The sequence below is a fragment of the Mesitornis unicolor genome, unplaced genomic scaffold (genome assembly GCF_000695765.1).
Source record: "Mesitornis unicolor isolate BGI_N332 unplaced genomic scaffold, ASM69576v1 scaffold16969, whole genome shotgun sequence".
Classification (NCBI taxonomy): Eukaryota; Metazoa; Chordata; class Aves; order Mesitornithiformes; family Mesitornithidae; genus Mesitornis; species Mesitornis unicolor.
In genome coordinates, this window is record NW_010208123.1 from 42,331 (window position 1) to 64,386 (window position 22,056).

At 40.9% G+C, this 22,056-nt stretch overlaps 1 protein-coding gene across 1 annotated transcript in view; it reads left to right on the forward strand.

Annotated features, from left to right (window-relative positions):
- LOC104546879 (homeobox protein Meis1) overlaps positions 1–22,056 on the forward strand; it is a gene marked incomplete at its 5' end in the record, with an annotated part of 81,409 nt that overhangs the window by 26,332 nt on the left and 33,021 nt on the right. Inside the window, one exon of the mRNA XM_010192383.1 lies at positions 2,964–3,109. Coding sequence (XP_010190685.1) covers positions 2,964–3,109 — 146 coding nt within the window. The remainder of the gene's footprint in view (positions 1–2,963; positions 3,110–22,056) is intronic.

Consider the following 22,056-nt stretch of genomic DNA (forward strand, 5'->3'; position numbering starts at 1 on the left):
TGACACATGGGCAGATAATATGACATTTTCAGTTTCTGTCACTAGCAAACGCCACAGCGTTGCTTGCACTAGTTGCTAAGAAGCTGTCAGAAACCATTAGCAGCTGGCTAAAGTTGCCCTATGGCGTTTCCTCATGGCATCAGCAAAACAAGCATAAATCACCCAGTGGAGCCTCCCGCTATACTAATGAGGCTGTAAGCTTGTTTATGGACTAGCATCATTTCTATGATTATTTCCACCTTTTCAGTTCGCCTTCATTTGGCGGCAGGAGAAGTCAACTTCAGGAATGGAGTCGCCACTGACATTTTACAAATGCGGTTCATAGCTGCTACCGTGTGGCTGGTCAATGGTGCTTCAAGTTTGTTTAGTGATCTTTAAAAAGAGGAAAAGAGGGGGGAATAAAAGGGAAGGGGGGAGTCTCTGGAGACCTCACAGAGGTGAGTGTATCAAATTGCAAAGTAGATGGAAATACTAAAATCAACAATTGACCATTTAGACTTCTCTCTGTGGTTTCAGTCTTTATGGGATCAATTTTCCATTTAAAAGAAGTGGAAGAGGTTAAACAATTTATAGAAGTCTAGCAAAGCATTTGTTCTTAGGATAGCTAGGTGCTTTCTTATCCTCTCCCTGCCTTTCACTTTCTCTAACTTGTGTTGGACAGGGCCAGGGTTTATTGTTTTAGGCTTTTCTGAACATGCACCAGTATTTACACTGGATTGAAAGCATTTGCTTCCAATGAAAATCTTGTCTTAGATTACAGCTCAGCAGTGTAATTTCCCTCCCAGATGGGAGTAAAGTAGCAGTATTTGCCTAAAAACAGTAGGAAGAACAAACTGTGCATTAAGCCAAGGCTGTTTTTGGCTTGAGCTAATGATGTAACAGAAACCTTTTATTTGCGATAGGTCACCGCCAGGGATTGAAGGAGGTGATCTGGCTCGCGCTTGAAAGGTTTCTCCATTGTATCTACATAAGTCTTCACTTAAAAAATCCTGTTCCTAATGTTTCTGCTTTCATACAGCAGAAATAAACAGGAAAGGTTCTGGGGAGCGTTATAGGTGGAATGCAGAAAGCTTTTCCTCCCCTAATGGAGGATATAATTCAGGTGCCCCGGAGGCATGCTTTCAGGAATTCTCTTGCCCGAGGTAATGGGAAGCTAAGGCTGCTTGAAGGCCTTGATTATCTATTGATGCACAAAGCTGGAAAAAAGTCATCTCACTTGGATTATAGTAGATATTTCCATAAATTATCAATGAGTCCTCCTCCCGTCAGGCACATGGCGATGCCTGCTAAATTAATCTGAAGGAGGTTTGAAATGAGGAAAGTATTTTTAAAAAAATGGGGTAGGGGGGAGAGGGCGGGTGGACTATTGCAGGGAGGTGGTGAAAGATAGTGTCATTAGGTTAGAAGCGTTTCATTTTTAAGCAATGAATGCATAATACTTTTCTTTTCCTTGTTTGCCTCTCTCAGACATAAAGTGGATTAGCCCGTGGAATTTTAAATGCTGTTGAGTTGTTTCCTTTGCTCATGTTTCTTTTATGAATTATTATTTTATATGGTGAATTGCTTCCCTGTATAAAAGCCTTTTTTTACATACTGGGCTTTCAAAGAGTTTGTCAGATATCTGATTTCTTCATAAAAAATCTTATTTGTTTCTATAACTACCCAAGATTACTGTTTCATTTAAGACACAGGCCAAGTCATAAGGGCGATTATGAATTTGCCATGGTCAGTAAGGTACTAAAAATATAACACTAATGATAACTTTATTTTTTTGTCTGTGCTGAAAGCTGTTTAACAAATCATAATTTTGACAGTCTACATCCTTTAAAAAAAAATAAAAAAATTTATTCCTAACAGAGATAGTTTTGATTCAGCCCAATTCAGATGACTTTCTTGATAATTCTTGCCTGGGGGTGTAAAAAGCACTTGCATAATAACGTCACAGCTCCATGTTTCTACACATATATTGTCCTTGGAAGCCAGGAGATACTGTTCAATCCACATGCAGAGAATGCAAAGACTTATTTAGTTTTTGGACTTGTTTATAAACTGCTTTCTTTTTTTTTTTTTCTTTCAAAAACTGCATGCAAACTGGCTGGGCACTGCAACTTTTGTATTCCTTTGACTGCCCATCAGCCCAGACCCAAGTTGGCTGCTATGCAGTTATGTCCTCCCATAGATATGTTGTTAATGTGATGAAAACTGCCTGAGACCTTCTCTGCATTAAGGAAATTCATTCTGGATCAGTTGTTTAACAGGAGCAGACACCTATTACGGATATGGCACACTGACACAAAACAGGATGTTAATTCCTATGGTGTATGTCAAATTTGTGCCTCCTTATCCCACTATGAATTTATTTTTGTTGGGGCTGGGAAGAGAGGAGGCCAGTTAGCTACAAACCTCCCATCAGTAAGTCAGGAGAAGTCAACATCTATAAAGGATTTTACATGAGTTATGCCCCAATCCTCTAGTTATTTCTGAATTTGAGGAGAGAATATGCTGTTGCAAGAGAGCTGCATCTCAGAGCGGGAAGGGACATCCAGCTTCACGTGTGTCATGGGGATGGGACACCAGTGATACTTTCCTAATTGCCATCTCAGCCAAAGTAGCTGATTGGGATGAATTTTTGGGAAGTGACCTAGTGTGAAGAAAAGCCACTGTTTCCACCTTTGCAAGCTGGATGCTTGCAATTTTAATTTTTTAAGCACTTTTTGGTTTGAGTTACAGTGGCAGAAATGGCCGCACTGTCCCTCAGGATAAACCAGAATGGGGCCAACACAGTCCTGAGACCCTTCCTCTCCCCATGTATCTTTCCCCTCATCCTCTCAATCCCTGGTGAATTACAGTGTTAAAGAATTTATACCTCATTTAAATATTCATGCAGTTTATACCCAAAGCCAGGCTTCGGCTGAAGTATGTAAAGGTAGCATAAGTCAAAATTTGATTCACTATATTTACAGGTGACGGCTTGGACAACAGTGTAGCTTCCCCCAGCACAGGTGATGATGATGATCCAGATAAGGACAAAAAGCGGCATAAAAAGCGTGGCATCTTTCCCAAAGTAGCCACAAATATCATGAGGGCATGGCTGTTCCAGCATCTAACAGTAAGTGAACTCTAGATCACGTATGCAAAATAAAACATGGAAAATGTCATAGTTGTAGTAGTCATAGAAAGCAAAAATTACATATGATGTTGCTGACAGGCAGCTCAGGGAACTTTTCCGAGTAGAGCTGTTGTTGCCTCATTTACTAGATGCCAGGGGAAGAGCATGGAGTGTATGTTTTTATGGTTTTGGGGTTTGTGTGTGTGTGTGTGTGTGTGTGTGTGTGTGTTGTTTTTAGATTTTTTTTGGTTCAAGTTGCAGTTGTTAACAGGACATCACTGCAAAGTGTGACTAAGCTTATACTAATAACCCTGGAGACCTATCCTGCCCTACTGCTGGCACAGCTGCAGCTTGCCTTAGCTGACATGGGACTCGCTGCTTCAGAGCAGAGAGCAGCATTTGACCCCCGATTCTGTGCTCTGGAGAGCTGCAGAAAATAATTTAGGAGATTAAAAACAACGCAAAAAGCAAACAAAGATCTTATTCAGATGTTTGTCAGAGATTATCAGAAGCTTCATGATGAAAAATCTGAATGTATCTGGTTTAATAGTAAAGTATAATTTTTTTCTTTGAGACATTCTCATTCCCAGAGTGTAGGTTACCCCTGTATTTAATGTTATAAAGGGGTGGGGGAATGTGCAGCTATTTCTGTTACCTCAGCTACCTGTGGTTTTTTTATTCCTGGGATTAGAATCAAAGCTCTGGACAGGTGTGTAGTGTTAAGCGGGATGTTGGAGCTTCTTTCAAGAGTTTATATAGTGTACCACACCTCCTAATGTTAGCATTTAGAAAAGTGTTTTTAATGCTATTCTTTTTCATCAAATTGTGATGATCTGTCACTGTGTTTCATCTACTGTGGGGATGTGGGCCTTCAGCACCAGGTTTTCTGCATGAGCTTTTCTGTGCCAGGAGGATGAGGGCCAGGCGAGGGCTGCCGGGGGTCTGCAGATGGAAATGAAGCATGGCTCTCACCTCTAATCCCAGCAGTTGACTCCTTCCCCTGCCTGTAGTTAGGGTCACGGTGAAAGCAGAAGCCAGCCAGCTTGCCCAGCCCTGGTGGGAGCCCTGCCAAGGGTATACACATAAACTGTAGGAAGTGCTCACGCACATTGCCTGTCCGTCCCCCACTGAGCCAAGAAACCAGATATCTGACGTGACTCTTGTCAGCACAGGGATCAGGCAGGGAATCCTGCCCTGCACAATCTGGGGTTGCTATGAATGAACCTTCATGCTGAAACACTTCTCCGAGACTGGAGAGGGCCTTGAATATCTCCAAGTTAATATCTCTGTCTCAATCTGGCAGACTCTGTCAGCTGGACACCAGCTTTGCCGGCTTCTCATCCCTGTCCCTGAGCCATTCAGCGCATGGTTCCCAAAGGCTGAGGTCTCTTTTGGTTTTGGTGGCTCCCCATTTCTAAGACCTTGCTCAAGAAGAGCTGAGAGCCTGGTGTGTCTCTGCAGGTAGATGTAAGGTTAAGGACATCTGTCTCCAAAACAGTCCAGGGACGTTGTGCTGGCAGCGATGCTCACACCAGCCTGAAGCAGCTGGTTTAGGTTCTGGTTTGAGGAGATGCCCTGGAAGCCCTGCAGTCAGGACAAGGCACACAAAGGGACACTGAGTAACTGTGTGTCAGTCCCCTGAATTTCTGGCTGAGGAATTATGAATTAAGTAGTATATATTAATATTATTTTTTTTCCCTGGAAGTGGCTTGCTGCTGTGTTTGTGTTAGTAAATTAAACATCATCCAGGCCTGAGCACAGGAACGTGACAGTGTATTCTGTTAAACTGCTTGAGCAGTATCCAGCACACTCACAGCCTGGACCAGCTACCACCCTCCAAACACATTCCTTCTAACATTGCTGAAGAAGCAGGGGTGAATCCTGACCTCATGGCAGGAGCCACCCTGTGTTGAACATTTAGCTATGTGGGCTTGACCTGACCCTGCAGCTGGCTTCATGCACAGTCTCAGGACCAGAGAGTGGACCCTATCACTGTTTTGTCTAGATTAGGTGTAGGGTGCAAGTGGCTTTTCACTCTTTTGCTGTACAGTAATGGTGTTCAAAAGAGAAGAGGGTACTTGCAGAGCATGCTGCAGTGCTGGTAGACAACATCTGGACATCTGCTTCTGGAGATCTGGTGATCTCTTCTTCTGGAAGGCTCAAATACAGAAAGATGCACACACACTAACACAGACATACGCACACAGACACACCCCAGGACCTATGCAGTGAAGCTGCTGCATTTTCTACCTTGCAGCACTGAGCTAAAGCTTGTTTAAAAAATCCACTGTTCCCTGTGCAGATTCAGCCCAGTCAGATGAAGCATGCAGATTTATTACAAGGCAGTTTTCTCTTCTTCTAACAGCATCGTGGTAGTTCCAGGCTTGTCTGATCAGTTCGGTAAAGCAGAACTCCAGCTAGGACCTTGAGACAGACTTTTCAAATCGACTCTAGGTGGGGTTGTGGACAGTATCCCCAGATTAAAACATGCCTGGACAACTTTGTAGGCTCTTCTAAGCACATGTTGCAGCTGGGAGTGCTCTGGGAATGAGGAGGCACCAGAGAGGTCATGCATCCAGAAGAGCAGAGGGTCTTGTTTGTGGAGGTAGATGTCCTCCAAGTAAGCACATTGATAACATGGGAAAAGCCAAGAATACAGCTAGCACTAGAACAATACAACATGTTGACAAGCTGCTTGGAGTGCTGCCCTCTGCAAAAAAATGCAGGCCCAAATCAGAGCTGAGAAGTAGAGAGATGAGAGACTGAAGGAATTAAGACTCCAGTTCATTTATCATAGAATCATAGAATGGTTAAAGTTGGAAGGGACCTTAAAGATCATCTAGTCCAGCCCCACTGCCATGGGCAGGGACACCTCCCACTAGACCAGGTTGCTCAAAGTTCTGTCCGACCTGGCCTTGAACACCTCAAGGGAGGGGGCAGCCACCACTTCCCTGGGCAACCTGTATCTTACCACCCCCACAGTAAATAATTTCTTCCTAATATCTATTCTAAATCTACCCTCATCCTGTTTAAAGACATTATGGCTCGCCCTACCGCTACCTGCCCTTGTAAAATGTTCCTCCCCAGCTTTCCTGTAGGCCGCCTTCAGGAACTGAAAGGCCACAATAAGGTCTCCCCAGAACCTTCTCTTCTCCAGGTTGAATAGGCCCAACTCTGTCAGCCTGTCTTCATATGGGAGGTGCCTCAGCCCTCTGATCATCTTCATAGCCCTCCTCTGGATCCACTCCAGCAGCTTGATGAGGGTGTCTAGGCCTTGTGACTGCTTTTATACCCCACTACACACTGGCATGATAGTGTCCCCAGTTAAACTTCTTGCTGCAGGAAGGAAGTCATTCTGAGGGTTGTTCACCTGATTAAGCTAGAAATCTCTATTTATTTATTTAGAATTTGATCTTTCTGAGGGTGAACACGAGGTCCTCCCTAAAGTGGAAGGTGAGCAGTGATAGAGAGGTGTTTCTGTTCAGGCAGGGGACAGACATGTCAGGGCAGGCAATACCACCTCCCTTTTTTCCCTCAGCACTTAACTTGCCTTCACATTCTCTTCCAGAAAATTGCAGGGAAGAAACAAGGAGCAGTTAAGCGCAAAATCCAGCATCTCCTTGATTGCTGGTGCTTCCTAATTGGGGTGTTAGTTGGAGGCCTTCCTTTTCAAAGGCAATTTTTTTTTTCTCCTCACAGTTGTAATATTAATACACATCAGTGGCATGGAATTAAACAAAATAGACACTAATTGCTGTGTCTGTCATACTAATGATTAATGGTTGGGAAGACTTAAAATAAATGTTGGACTAATACAATCTTTTAAAAGTGTATAGGCTGGTTTAAGTTCTTCTGTACAGTTATTCCCTCTCCAAGAATATTAAGTCTTCCTCTGTGTACTGATTTCATTTCCTGATGTTTGTCCCTTAGTTCTCATTTCCCACTTAGGAGGACATTCTTTTTTTCTCTATTGAAGAAAAATATCAAATGCAAGGCCATAGCCTCTCCGGTTGTTGAAGTGTGTAGGCAATAGCTCCCACTCAGTGTCATGCTGCAGCCTCCCCCCCACCCCCATTATTTTGACTAATGTGCAGAACTGAGTTGACATATGCCCAAAGGGTAGGCAAGCGCTGTCCTCTTTGGATGCAGGCAGTATGCTCTGAAACACTTCAGGGGATAAATTCATCCAAATTGCCCCTTTTTTTCCTTCCCCTTAGAATAATAACAACAAAAAAGCCCCAGCTAAAACAGTAGCAAAAGTGCTGATCAGACTTACACTTAGGACTTTGCAGGAGTCCTTTTTAATTATTTGCTGTTCTGACATAGTTTTTATTTGATGTCTAGGTTGGAAAAGCTGCCCAGGTTGACTGTTAGTTAGGCAAAACATAGCTGTGGAGCTTGTTGAAATTTTAGATTGCAGATTATGACAACAATCTGTAAATTTTTAAGTTTGTGAATTCCATTTTTAGGATTTTGCTGTTAATTTGAAGTGGAAGGAATGTCCTGTTACTATTTTGAAAATAAATAAATAGTAAAGGCAACTAGTAGTTTGGTGAAGGGGTGAGTATGTCCCAAGAGTATAGAAGTTGAGCCAACAATAAAGGGAAATCTGTGGCATCAGATGTACATTGAATGCTATGGCAGAGTCTCAAGGAGGTACTGAGACAAACCAGTACTGTGCTAAAGTTGGGCTCCAGAAAGTTGTCTGAAGGATAATTTCAGGGTGTGCTGCAGCACGGCAACATCTTGCAAGCCCTCTTTTTAAAATTTTTAATTATTTCTTGGATCACTTAACATTCAGGGATCTCGCCACCATTTTTCAAGCAGATCTCATTGGACTGTATAGCCTTCAGCAGTGATTACAAAATAAGGGGAAAGCTTGGAGGAAGGGAAGGGAAAAAATAATGTTTGCCTACAACCAGATCTGCATATCTGTGTATGTTTAATTGTGGCAACAGAATTAGTTTCTGCCTCAATCCATACTATGCTTTTGTCCCTGCAGTGGTGTACCTTTTAGTTCAAAACTAGGAGAAGGGAGTTTGAGGGTTATCTTTTCAAGTGTTTTTTCATTCATTGTGAATTTTCTGCATCCTTTAAATCTAGATTAATTTAAAATGCTGGGATTCAAACCTCATTTTGGGGATTATACGATGTAATTGGTTTGTTATATGATGAGTATTTGATGATCTTCACGTTTATCATCTAAGCAGGCAAAAAACCCATAAAATTATAATCCCAAAAGATGTTTAATAACAATTTAAACTATTGAAGGCTTTATTTAAGCACATTAGGGGATTACAAACCACTTTTTTTAATGTTGCCAAGAGGTAGATTCAAGGACTTCAAACACCTTTTAAAAAACAAATTGCCATTATTTTAGAAAAATGAAAGGGACAAGGGTTTCTTTCATGTAAATCCCATAATTTAATCATTATTTTTAACTGCTTTTAAAACAATTTCTTTAAGAGGCTAAATCTTACTGAAATTGGAGACTGAACAGAAAGTAAAAGATATAGCTGAAACATGTTGACTTTACAGTAAAAGTGAAAGGTTTTTTTTCTATGTATGTTGATTTTGAAGCTTTACTACCTGATGCCATTATATTAAACAAGAAAACTTGTAATAAGCAATCTATTTAGCAAAGCTGTTATTTGTTTAACAGAGTTTATTGGAGGCAGGTATTTGAAGGAGGCACTTTATATTCATATCTAGCTGAGGAAAATAGTCGCCATCACTTCAAGGGTGTGATTCTGATAGGAAAATACTATTACACTGCTTAATTCTGTAAGTTTTGTTTATGTATGAATATTTTACAGGCTAGCGACTTTTTAAGGTTAGAGCAAATGTATTTCATGTCTTCTCTCATCCCTCTGCAGTTATTAGATTTTGCCCTGGGAGGAATGTAGGGTTAATTTGACTGCCTGCTCCAATTCCTATACAGAATGCTTGTCCAGTTTTGGAAAGTGGTATAGTGAGAGGGCAGATGAGTACAAAACTAGGCTGCTGAAAACATAAAAAGGGGAAATGATTAGCTAAAAATAAAGAGGATTTTTTTGCTCTCCACTCTAGAGGTTTTGGAAGCATTAAAGCAAGACAACTCCCCTGAAAGTACATGTTACAATGACTCTACATCCTACACCAACTGATACTTGCTCTGCAAAATGCCAGAGGGGTCCTGGAGCTCATCTGTGTAACAGGCGTCCTGTTTCCCTATACTGGACTCAGAATGCAGGGGGGGAGGTTCCCCCCTTTATCCCAAATACGCAAGTCTCCTCTTTCACTTCATTTTATTGTGGGCAAAGCTGTAAAAATCATTCTTCCACATCTGCAAGACTTAGTGCCAGCTGTCCCAAATTCCTGGGAAAAGCCAGGCAATTTTATCTTGCCTTCAGTTGCCCATGCACCGCTACTGCCTCGGCTGGGAAGGTGGAAGCTAGGGCTCCTTTTGCTCCTGGTAATGAGAAGGCTTGCTGGAGCATTGAGCAAAAGCATCCATAACAGTTTGGTGCAAGTAACGCATGATGAGAGGATATTCAGATGCTCCCTTGTGCTGTGGTGGTCTTCTTCAATGGGAGAAAATGGGAAATGTTATTACGGGAGAAGATAATTATTCCAAGACTTTGTCAGAATTAAATGGAGAGCTCCAAAGAAGAGGACAAACAGGATTTAGGTAGCTCCGTTTGAATTCACTTCTTAACCCTTCAGCCCTCCCAGAGTTTGATGGAGGACACTGACTGTCAAAACCTGCAACGTTTTCTTTAATCTTCCTCAAATTTGTTGCTTTGACCTGCTGTCCAGCCTCCAAGGGTTTGTCCATTTAGTCCATTTAGCTTTAGTCAATTTTGCCATTTTTAAAGAGAACCATTGTTTTGTGGGAGGATACCTTTGGCAATGCAGCTGTTGCTCCAGTTTCATGATTTCTTCGAAAGCGCATGTCTCACGTACTGAGATCTCAGGCTGTCCTGCAGATTACTTAAGTTGCCAACTCTGGGCTGTGCTACAAACCTTTGGTTTTAGATGAGAAAGAAAAAATACAGGGTCAATTGGTTCGAGGAAACTGAATTCCTTATGTAGGCTATTCTTATGTTCTGAAGATTGGTGTAGTTTAAACATCTGTTTTTTTCAGGTCTATGATTCAGTCTCATTTCTGATGAATGCAACCATCATGTTGTGTTAAACTGTATGGTACAAAGCATCTCATCCCAAGCTCCTCGTGGGTCTTGGGAATAACAGTGGTCCAGGGAAGTATTTTGGTTTAAATCAGAAGGTAGCCAGCAGCCTGGACTAGATTTTAGAGAGTGTGTCTGCTCCCAAGTGGCTATCTTGTCTTTTTCTCAATTTCTCTCAGTTTCCACCTTGGAGGAGGCGCTATTGTATTAGTGCGGAAGCCACCAGCACATTAAAAAAATTTAATTACTTGGAAGCTGCTGAAACACGTTAGTATTTACACACCAGCAGAATTTCACATCTGAGTAGAAGCAAGGGAATACTGAAAAGTTGAAACACGATAAACATTAATTCGGATGCTAAATTACACTCACTCTGGTTGTACTAGAACTCCTTTTGTTTGCATAAATATTCTGGGAAATTAGTTTACCAGCAAGAATGTTTGCAGTAATAAGAATTTTTAAGTCAACAGTAGATGCTTTGCTTTCTTCTCAACCCTCTCCTTTCTTTTTATGTTTGCAGCTGTGACATTTTGCATGTGTAACTTCATTTTCTGAAATTAGCCTCCTCCAGTCAAGGCACAGAAATGTGTTACATGATGTACTGTCTTTCTGCAATCAAAGCAGACAGACAAAATTCGATTATCACATTTTGAATGGGGAGAGGAGGAGGGGAAAGTCTGACAACCAATTTGTAAATCTGAAAGTATCCAGATTTACATATATATGTTTGGAAATGTTTTGGCAAATAATTTACAGTATTATGTACACCAAAGGCAACAACAGTATATTGGCAAGCAGTTGGTGTGCAGGAAATGAGGATAAAATAATGGGCTCAGTTGTTCATTATTAGTTGTTTGTTTAGCGTGTCCTCCGACACAGTTGCTACAAAAGAGCTTACGTTGATTCTCAGATAGGCTTATGTATGTAAGTGCCAGTATTAATTTTTTTACTGGCAACCTCCTAACTCTTGAAGGAGTTTCATGGTGCACCAGTATAAGCTAGTGAGTGGCTTAATCAGATCAGGTAAAGTGCCAAAATATGAGGCACCAAACCAGTTGGGCGCATATCTGATGAGATGTGTTAATCTGTGGTGTAAGATAAGCTGCCTTTCAAATAGGGTCACATTTGGAAGTGGTGCATCAAGTTGTGTAAGATGCATTCCCTTGCTCTGGCATAGAGTATCCTACATCTGTTTGGATGAACTTAACACTTGTCTGAATGAAATGAATCAATGATATTGCAGTGAATATTATCTGCTTGTTGCTCCAGGACAGGAATGAGAAGTGAGTTGGGTTTTCACCCATTTTAAATTTTCTTTTTTCCTTTTTAATGCTTTTACCTTCAGCTACACAGAATTTGCACTGTTATAGCTTGCACATTTTTTCTCATTGCATATATTCAAGAAACCCTAATTCCTAATAGTAACTGATTATGTTTACTGTCTACCCATTAACATGACCCATACAAAACTTTTCTTGTGGAAGGGATATTTTTATTGTTGGTGAAAAGTTAAAATTTTCCATGGATAATGCCATCCTTTCCCCCAAAGTGCTCTGCTGAAAATCCATTTTTCAATTTGTGAACAAACATATTGATCAGATTCGCCTCTGCCCTTCCAGCTCCTTACCGCGTAAGCCACAGCAGTGCTAAATATATGTGTAGAGAGAAGGTAACTAGGTATAAAAGAGTTTAAGTTAATATGTAGTTACCTAATTTTCTTTGCCTTTTGCATCATTGCCTGATTTAGACCCACAGTATTTAGTAGAGTACTTGTTTCACTTCAATGGTGGGCCATCATTTTAATAAGACAAGCTTTATGAGACTTACCACTGCATCTTCTGCTTTATGAACCAGAAGCTTCTGCTCAGAAAATACTTCTCAGACTTTAGATATAGAGTGGATATTCCTTTCTTGGCCACTGGTTGACCTTTTCTAATCCAAACTGTACAGCATAAAACATTCTGGAAATACATTTTTTTAAATACCCAAGAAACCACAAACTTATTTCCACTATGATACTCTGTATCAGTGTTGCAAAAAGTGAGGTAGTCACAATAGTGACTCTAAAGTATCACTTCCATTATGTTAGTAAAACCAACAATCTTCTCATAATATAAATATGTTTTTCAAGGACTTTCTTTGAACTCAGAGGAGAGGTGGTGGGACTCTGCCCTAGGTGGATTGCTCTATTTGGTCCCTGAAGTCACTTTTTAATTGAAAATCTTCTTCCTTGACCACCTTTATTCATGTCAACCAGAGCTTTTGGGATCCCTAGTGATATTTTTGGGAAGGTAAATGCCATATTAGATGAATATGACTAATCAGTAGATTCATTGTAGAATTATGCTTATTTGTTGTTGTCTTTGTGCTGATCCAGGAATTGCACAGTGCTTGCATGGGAGTGGCAAAGAGGATAAACCCTTGATTTCATTGTTGAAACTTGAGCATGAGTCCGTCAGTGCAGCAGGTTGTAAACCCTGGAGAGTCTTAAGTGACAGTTGGGGGCACAATAATTTTGAAGCAGGAAATAACCCGAGTCTTAGGTTTCTTATGAATAAAATGCAATTTTAGTAATGTTTACATAAACAGCAGTAATGGCAGCATTTTAGTAAACAGTGGCATTAGTTGCATCAAAATTGCAGCACGTTGGCTTTTAAATTACTCCACCTGTCTGTATGAACAAGATTTTCAATGTCAAGGCACACAGACAGCTGCTGCTAATGTTTTTTTCTTCTCCCTGTGCAGATAATGCTGGCAAATCTACAGCCATCAAGGTCTGGTTTCTGAGGTAAAACGGTACCTGACCTACTGGCTCTGGTGCTACAAAAGGAACAGCTTTAATTACTAATGGCCATGTTTTAGTTTTGTACTTGTTGATGTAAAAACTGTCATCTTAGAGAGACGTGACCTCTGGTTCACTTCCACTGGTGATGGTACACTGGCTGCAATTATTTTCAAAATAATTTGTGTTCCTCGGTGGCAGCTTGCAATCCTGTTTTGTTAGCACTCAGATAATTAGCAGGAGTCTGGCCCTCCAGGTCCCTCACCCCTCGAGTCTCACTGGCTCCCCCGCACCTCGGTGGGCCGTACTGGGCTGAAATAGGATTTGTGCTTACAAATCCCACTCAATTTATTTGTAGGACCATCCCTCCCTTGTATTAGGTGAGTGTAATACCTGGAAATTCATAGGGCAAATTCTGCCCTGGGTTGTTCCCCATTAAACCCACGGCAAGCCAGAGAGGTTACATGGAGGCGAAGTTGGGGCACACTGATGGTAGGTGCCTTGTCTTTCCAGTCGTTAACTATTAACTAAGGGATGCCATGTTGGCTGATAAGGGTGACATGCTGCCTGATGCTGTTTCACCAGGTTGAGTTTGGTTAGGATGACCCAGTTACCAGCCTCATGCTGGGCTTTAAAAGGGTTAAAGGTGATAATGGTGCCATTAAAAATCCAGCTTGCCAATGAGCTATTTTGTGCAAATGGTATAAATATACGATACACTTGTCTGACTCATTTGCAAGCATTCTTTTTGACTTCTTTCACACAACTGGTGCTTTTGTGTTTAATTTAACAAGAAATGAGTAGTAAATGAAAGCTGCTGCTTGAAATCCCACTGTGAGCATGTTTTGCACTTAGCTCCCCAGTGAAAAGGCAATTTGTGAAATTATGTGATAGAGTAATTAGATGAAGCCAGGGCTTCTGATTGTTGCCATGCTTATGTGGTAAAGGTTTGCTGGAGGAAAAAAATAAAAATAAAAACAAAGCAAAAACAAAACATGGATTATTACCCTGGCAAGTTGGCTTAAAGCTTCTTCGTTTATTTGTAAACAGAATATTTAGTGACCGCATAGGAAGTAGCTGTAATCACCAGCTCATAAAGAAACCACAGCAGAGCTTTTGGATTTTTACAGAGTGCTCATGTAAAATTTAAGCTGGGAGGCAGAATCCCTGTTAATGTAATTAGGATCTAATTTACCACCCTTTGCACACAGATGTAATAATGTCTAGATATTTATTCTATCTTTAAGCGCATTACGTATACCTCAGTGCAGCAGTTACTGAACAGAAACAGGTGTGAGCACTTTCCAGATTCATTTTTACACTGTAAACACATAGCAATTTAAGGGGAAATATTTACCCAAAAAAATGAGGGGAAAGAATGTCTGCAAATGAGGCAGTAATGGACAGTTGCCCTTTATGTACTGATGGATTTCTCAATGGTTAAGTAAATTAAAGCAAATGCTAGAAAAATCAATAGGCTTGCAGAGTCTTGGTTGTGCCTCATAGTCTTCAGGACAGAATGACAGATGTGGTGCATATGACCCATTTAAGTATTAATGCTTGGGAAATTGCATGCAAGGTTATAGGCCTAGAAATATTGTTATATTAAATTACAGACAATAATATTTTTAAGTATATATGGAATTTATATGTTTCAGTTTAGTTGTTCTTCTGTGTTACATTTGTCCTGGAAGATCAGTTGCATAGTTTTTTCTCTGGCATGGTAAATCTCATTTAAAAATGTTCAAGCAGTGAATTGTCCTTCCAGGGCTGCCATGCACCGGCAAGTGTGTTGCACGCTGTGAGGGTATGGTGAATGTATTAAATAATAGCCACATAGCCAATGTGTTCACTAGCAAATGTAGCATATAAGTGAGTCTGAATTTAATATGATTTAATTTAATATCTGAATTTAATATCATTAATATAATTTCTAAATGGTGAGAGGGCTTGCGCAATACGTAAGATCGCTGTTAAATTGCGTTATTCTGTATGACTAAACACAAAGTAAAATACAATGTTCATGGACAAGATTAACTAAGTAAGGTAAACACCAAGGCAGATCTTTCTCACCATCTTCTGCACGTGCTATGATTGGAAGGGATGAGTTTGCAGGGGCAGGATGAGTAAAAACTGACCCCGTGCAGAAGTTCTCCCAAAATAGAGATTAATCCAACAAGGAAGATGAGCTCTAGATGGGATAGTGTTTGCCATCTCTGATTTCTGTCATTTCTCACCATACTTCCACCAAGGCAGCAGGGAAGTAGACCAAGTTGTCTGTTCCTGGCATCTCTGGCAGGAGGATCATGAGAGTAGCTGGGACCCCTGATTTCAGTGTTGGTGTGAAGGCAGAGCAGCATCTTTGCTGTGTTTGCTGTCAATGACAGCCCAGCATACTTTTCCAGTTTTCCTGACTTCACCCCAAACACCTGTTTTTGTGAAAGGAGTGGTGGATGTGTTTTATATACAAGTACCGTATTTAATATTAAAAGGGAGCTTTAGACTTTCACAACAACATTCCTATTCCTTGCTGAAGCCCTTGCATGGAATATATCAATATATTCCTTTCAAACATTTATTCTCATGTTTTACTGCCATTTGTGCAACAGATATTTTTTCCTTACCCATTTTTTGTTTGTTTCTTGATTATCTCTGATATTTGAAGTTTGGGTACTGCTGTCTCTTTTCTGGCTCCCCCCTTCCTTGCTTTTCTCTTCCTTTTCATTAAAGCATGTAAACTGACTAGAAAATAAAACAAAGCATCTCCATGGGGTATAAGGGCTCCACACTGCTGCTGGGAGTGCTAGAGAAACAATGACATTGCAGAAGGGCAGATTATTACTTTTGGGTCTGTTGAGAACATATTTGAGTGTTGAGGCTGGATGAGAGCGACTGGTGCTGAAGGCTGTTAGGCTGGGGCTGAGTGATGACAGACCCTTGTCATTTGCCCTCATCCAGCTTCATTGCCATGGTGACAATATGTGGCAATGAAAGTTGACACTGAGGGTTGGTCAGCATCCTCCATGGTTGCCATAGCCAGCAGCATCTTTGCCACAGTGTGTTCAAGCTGCTGATGGCCCTTGGTGTCAGAGCAGCACCAAATCTCTGATGACAGAGACTCTGCACAGGTTTTTGGGTACACAAGGAAATTGTTCCTGGCGCCATCTTCAGCCTTGGCAACTTCTTGTGTCGCTGACAAAAACTGTCTTTACCTGTTTTAGTCATTTTTATTTGCCTTGTGGTTGATTTCCTTGATTTATTTTGTGTGACATACAAGCTAGGTAAGCTGGCACTCTACCTGCACAGCAGCAAGGGATGGACATGGTCCTCCTCCTGCTGCATGTAAAGCAAACATATTAATCAGCACATAGGCAATGGCCGCTTTAGTTAAATATAAGTGTGAGGGGCCCTGGTGAATGGGCTCTTTTGTTCCCAACCAAACCAGAAGGGATCAAAGGTTAGCGGGAGCCCAGAAGCCATCAGTCAGGGCGGGTTTTGCTGGATCCTGGGGTTGTCAGCTCCGTAGTCACTCTTGGCAACCTGGGCTGCTCCACACTTGCATTCCTCACCACCTGGTGCAGAAGCAGAGCATCCACAGTCTCGGTCACTGTCAAAAGATGCTGACATAAAGTCAGCATTTGAAATACAGTGCGAGCATTGCCATGCACCTCTCTGTTACCAAAGTCATTTGAGAGTGAGATTAGGAAAAAGATACATTGGCTTTGTAGCAATTGTTTTGCAGCATTCATCTTTACGATGCATTTTAAGGCTGCAAATTCATTTTTGGTTTAGCAGCAAATAGCAGCTCAGAAGAAAGTAGCAACATGCTGCTGAAACATGCTTCTGCACTTTTGAATATAAAAGCTCACTTTTAAAAATCTTCTGGTATGACATTTATTTCCTTTCAGCAAATAGATTTATTCTCACCCTGTGATGTTAAAGTACATTTGGCAGTAATCAGTTTATCCTTATTAGAAGCCATGGTAAAAGGCATAGTTGCTGAGTCAATTCACTTCCTTTACTTCCCCTATTGAGCCTTAATGTCTCCCAGTTCCCACCCCTTACAGTGAAAACATCATCAATTATAAGGCTGACAGGAGCCTGGGACTCCGTGTAAGTTACTCCTTGGGGTTATTCATCTTGTACCAAAAAACCTGACACTCGGCAACATTCATGACTTTCCTCTACCTAAAGTGATTGAGTGATAGGGTGAATTATTGGAGCAGGAGCAGGGAAGGAGGAAAACCAAGTTTGAATACATCAGAGTCAACTTTGGGCTCATACAGCAGGAGAAATAGAGCCATCAGCTGATGTGCAAGCTTCCCACTGCAGTTTAATATTGCTACTGAAGCTGGAGGAAGGCTTAGTTATCCTTCAGTCAGATGCCTTATGGTACTGCTTCTCATGTCCTGATCTGCAAGAGCTTTTCTATTTTGACATCTGCAGTGGAAAAGCAACTTCAGCACTGGTAAAGCAGCTTCAGCACTGCTGTGCAGAGGTGTGCTAGGTGCCTGACCCTCTGTTGGTTCTTTAGTGTGAAATCCCCTCGGGTAGAAAATATTTCAAAGCAGGATCTTCATTCTTGAAAGTGATATGGCAAAACTCTTTTCTCCAAAACCTTCAGAAATACAAAAGCACGGAATAAAATATGCTTTGGTACCACCAGCTCCCCTCCTAACAAAATAAAGCAAAAAAGCCCACCCAGCTAAGCGAATTCAAACATCAGAGCCTCAAGCTTTGAGATTATTTAAATTCTCAAAGTTATCTTGGAAAAAAAAAGTGTCTACTTCCCTTTGCCCCAAAATATAATGCAGTCATGATAAGGGCGGAGAGATTCCCTTAGCCGTACACCTGGCTTGTTTTTACACCCCATGCTGTGGTTAGATGGTTGTCTAAATAAACAGAGATTAGGTGGAAGGCTTTATCTCAAAGCTGGCACTGGTTATCACACCGCTTCCTCCCACTCCCTCCCTCTGATTGTGAGTTGTATAAGAAGACTTAGGAAGCATAACTTAGGGCTGATAACCTTTGAATGTTAGTTCAAGGAAGCTGTGCCATAGTAACAAAAAAAAGTCATGCAAACTCCACCACAGCCTATTCGAACAAGCAGTAATTTTACCGTAACGCTGATTTAAAAGAAGAAATACTTGATAAGCTTTTTGCTCTGAGAGTCCTATTTGAATTTGGCCTGATCAATAATTTTAATGTTTGAACAGTAGTAAAAGATGCCAGAAATGAACTTGTGTTTGTTCTTCAAATCATCTCTCTACTGGGGGTCTTATTTTAAACTTTAACAAAGGGAGGTTGTAATGTTTCATTTGGACAAATTGCTCCAGCCCTGCTGTAGGGGTTTGAGTTGATCTTGACACAGCCCTGGAAAAAGCCACTGTTGACATTTGCATTTGATGGTAAATGATATATGTACACCCAAGCACGGGACATAGAAAGAGGCTGCCAGATAAAGGGTGGCTTATGGCCCTCTGTAAAAACAAACAGCCCATGGTTCTGCATGGGCATGAAATCAAAATATGTCTATTCTGAGTGTATCTCAGCATGCTGATGGGCAACATACAACATGCAAAGAGGAGGAGAAAGGTCTTTGGGGTCCATGCAACATCCCTTCCAAAAAAAAAACAACCCTACAACCAGGGAGAGGAAGGAGGCAGAAGGCATCCATGTGCTACCGCGAGGCAATGTCATCGCGATGTTGGGAAGCCAACTCACAACAAGCGGGTGAGCGCGGGCATCTCTGCCCTTGTCGTTCGGATTACCGCAGTGCCATGCGCCCAGTTACACAATGCGTAAAGGCGAGGGTTATTTCTAGGACAGATAATTGAACATTAATACTCGTTGACATTGTCGTAGGAATGATATGTCAAGCTGACAGGGCCTATGTGCTTACATCTGCTGATCGGCTGCAGACGAAGGGGATGTTTGGCAGATCAGACCCGGGGCCTCACAGCCGCCGAGCCAGGGATGATACAGCCATTAATCATGAGCTGCCATCTTGGGCTGCCTTCCCTGAAACAGTGGTCAGGTCTCTGATTTTGGGGATGGAGGGCATAGTTTGCAAAATACATTGGCCCCCATAGATGCATGTACACATCTGCATGCATAAAGATGTACTAAAACATGTATAAAATATATCTTATACAATAATATTATACACATGTATAATACATGTATAAAACATATTAAACAAGAGCATCCTTAATGCTGTGTATGCATGAGTGCCACCGTTGTCTGAAACAACCGTTCCAATATACTAACGTAAAAATTAAAAAAATGAAGTAGATGAGAAGTCCTTTGTAAGGATTGAGAGCATGATCAAGTTTGATGGGGTGTTTCTGATTATCTTAAGAATTAACTGACATAAAAACAATAGCAGAATTGGTTTGGGGTTTTTTTAGATTTTTTTTAAAGTTTTTTTTAAGCATCTTTTTTGTGTCTCTCTTCTTCTGGATGCCAACAGACCCTTCAAGGCAGCCTGCTATAGATAAAGTAGCTACATTCTGATCACTCTTGTCCCCTCCCAGCCAAAATGCCACAAATAGTGACTTTCAATATCATTTTATAGCAAGTCTTCAGAGAGCTAATGCCTTTGTCACAGTATTTCTACAGCAAGACTTTGCGGCACAAGTAACTGTTCAGAGGAACAAGAAGCAGATGGTAAACAGTTACAGGGGCCTCTGACACTGAAGTCAGTTCTACTTTCTTAAACTAGGGCTAAACATGTTGTTTGTAATGTCTCGCGTATAGTTTGACTCTGCATAAAATGCTAAAAAATAGAGCCCTTGAGAGCATCCATTATCGCATTTTGGTTAACATCACAGATTTTGTAAATCCCAGTTGCACTGAAGCCATGAAATAAAGCTTTCATCTGTAAAGATCTAGTTTCTCTTTGTTATTAAAATAAATTAAGCAAATTATAAAACAAAATATATGCATATAATATATTCATATTCAAGTTCATGATTTTGTACCATCAAAATGATAGATTTGACTTTTTTTAAATTGGAGCAGTCATCTTAGAAAGGTTCATGTATAGAAAAAGATCAAATGTGCCCGGTTGCTCTTTCTTACTTTGTAACTTGTTAGTGGTGACATTTTTTTGGTCTTTAGCTACTTTCATTTAGGCCTTTGCAAAAGAAAAGTGCTTTTTTTGTTCAGAAAAGAGGGAAAAGCAGTGAGGGGGATTTTGAGCTTGGTGCTGGAAAAATTAATTTATTATATCTTATTATCCTCATGAATTATAAATGGCCTTCACATCATAAATTTCAGAGCTGATCCCCCAGTATTGGCCACCATGGAGCCATGGGAAGTGCCTCGTTCTGTGAACATGCAAAGTTCAGTCTCACTGACCCTCTGTGAGTTTGGTCTTTAAAGCCAGGTGAACTCAGTGGAGAGCTGCATTGACTTTGGAAGAGAAAAGATTCTTTTTTATGGGGGAGCCCTCTCAGTCCAAGCAGGTTGCCAACAGGGAAGAGTCATATTCTGGAGACCATCCAAACCTCTTAATGAAGTTTTTATAAGGACAAGAATCAATATGTAGTGAACCTGTGGGCAAATGCGTGTTAATTTAGGGTTAAATCTGGAGATTTGGCTGAGAATTTGTAGGCACTTTTTCCTGGCTCTCAGGAGATGTAAATCGCATTCTTCATGGTGCACATCCTTGCACATATAAATATCATCCTAGGAATACACGTCTGTTTTATTCTTAAATTCATTAGGATTATCAGCTGGGTTTCTTTGCTAAGTAGGGTAAATAATTAATCAGAACAGTTGTTTTCTTTTGGAGACTCCTTAATTCTTCTCTCAGAGTTAAATTTTAGCCCAGGCTGGTCAGAAAGTCTGTATTTCTGCACAGGTCCGCACCCTGAATCCAGTCAAAGAGATTTCACACACTAAATGGGTGTAGATAAATGAATTCTCCATTCAGAAAGCAGAGTTGCTTAGTCAAGTTTACGGGGTTAAAACTTGGCTGTATTATTCATATATGCGATCTTACTGAACTTGGGCTATTTTAGCAGAAGGAAACTCATAAGAGCTAAAGAATGAAGGAGGTAATTTATGAGGGACTCTCATTTTAAAGGTAAAAATAATGGAGAGTGAACTTATGGGTATGTAAAAGCTGGGAGGGATAAAACGAGAGCATCTGAAATAGCTTTCTGGGAAGTGAAGCCCAGCTCTAGCCCAGGTAAATTGCATTTGAATTTTAACCTCAGATGTGTATGCAATCCTCTTTGGCACATGTTGAATTGATAATGCCTGTGTGTTAGAGAATTCTGATTGTTTCTTTTACCACCTTCGCAGCTTATGAAAATGCAAGTAGACCTGCCTAATGAATATTTATAAGAGTGATGGCTAGATAACATATAAGCCTGTGTCTTTTTGGAGCTTGGATGGGGTTAGCTGGAGGATTGTTGTGGCTGGGAATTTACATGCTTTTAAAGAATAAACGTCCCAAGTGCTTTTATATTCTCCTTTAAAAGCTGATGTTTGTTAACAGTGGCATGCTCACATGTGCATGTTTTTGTTTTTGTTTTCCCCTTTTCCCTCTCTAGATAGATAATGAGATCAATACTACAGACAAGATGTCCGTGTTTTTTAAAACAAGGCAATTTGTTAGTTGAGGAGGGAAAGAAGGCCCCATCTCTTAAATTAACCTTCAGTCCAGTGTTAATTGTATTGATAGCAATGGTTTATTTTATTTTTCTGGTTTAGTTTTGCTTTTTCCCACACCCCATTCTCCCAGGCAGCTGCAGCAGTTGTTAAAGGGACAGAGAAACGACACATGAATTCTGGATCTCCAAGCATCCTGCAAGGCTTTAAAGAACATTTCACATAGTTAGCTAATAGGATGGCTCGTTAGGCCCATCTATGAGGACCTCACACATGGCAGTGTAATAGCAGGGAGACAGTGTTGTGGAGTGCCTGGAGGAAGGGAGGGCTCTGAGGACTTGGCTCTTCAGCCACCTTGTCGGAGCTCCTGCTGA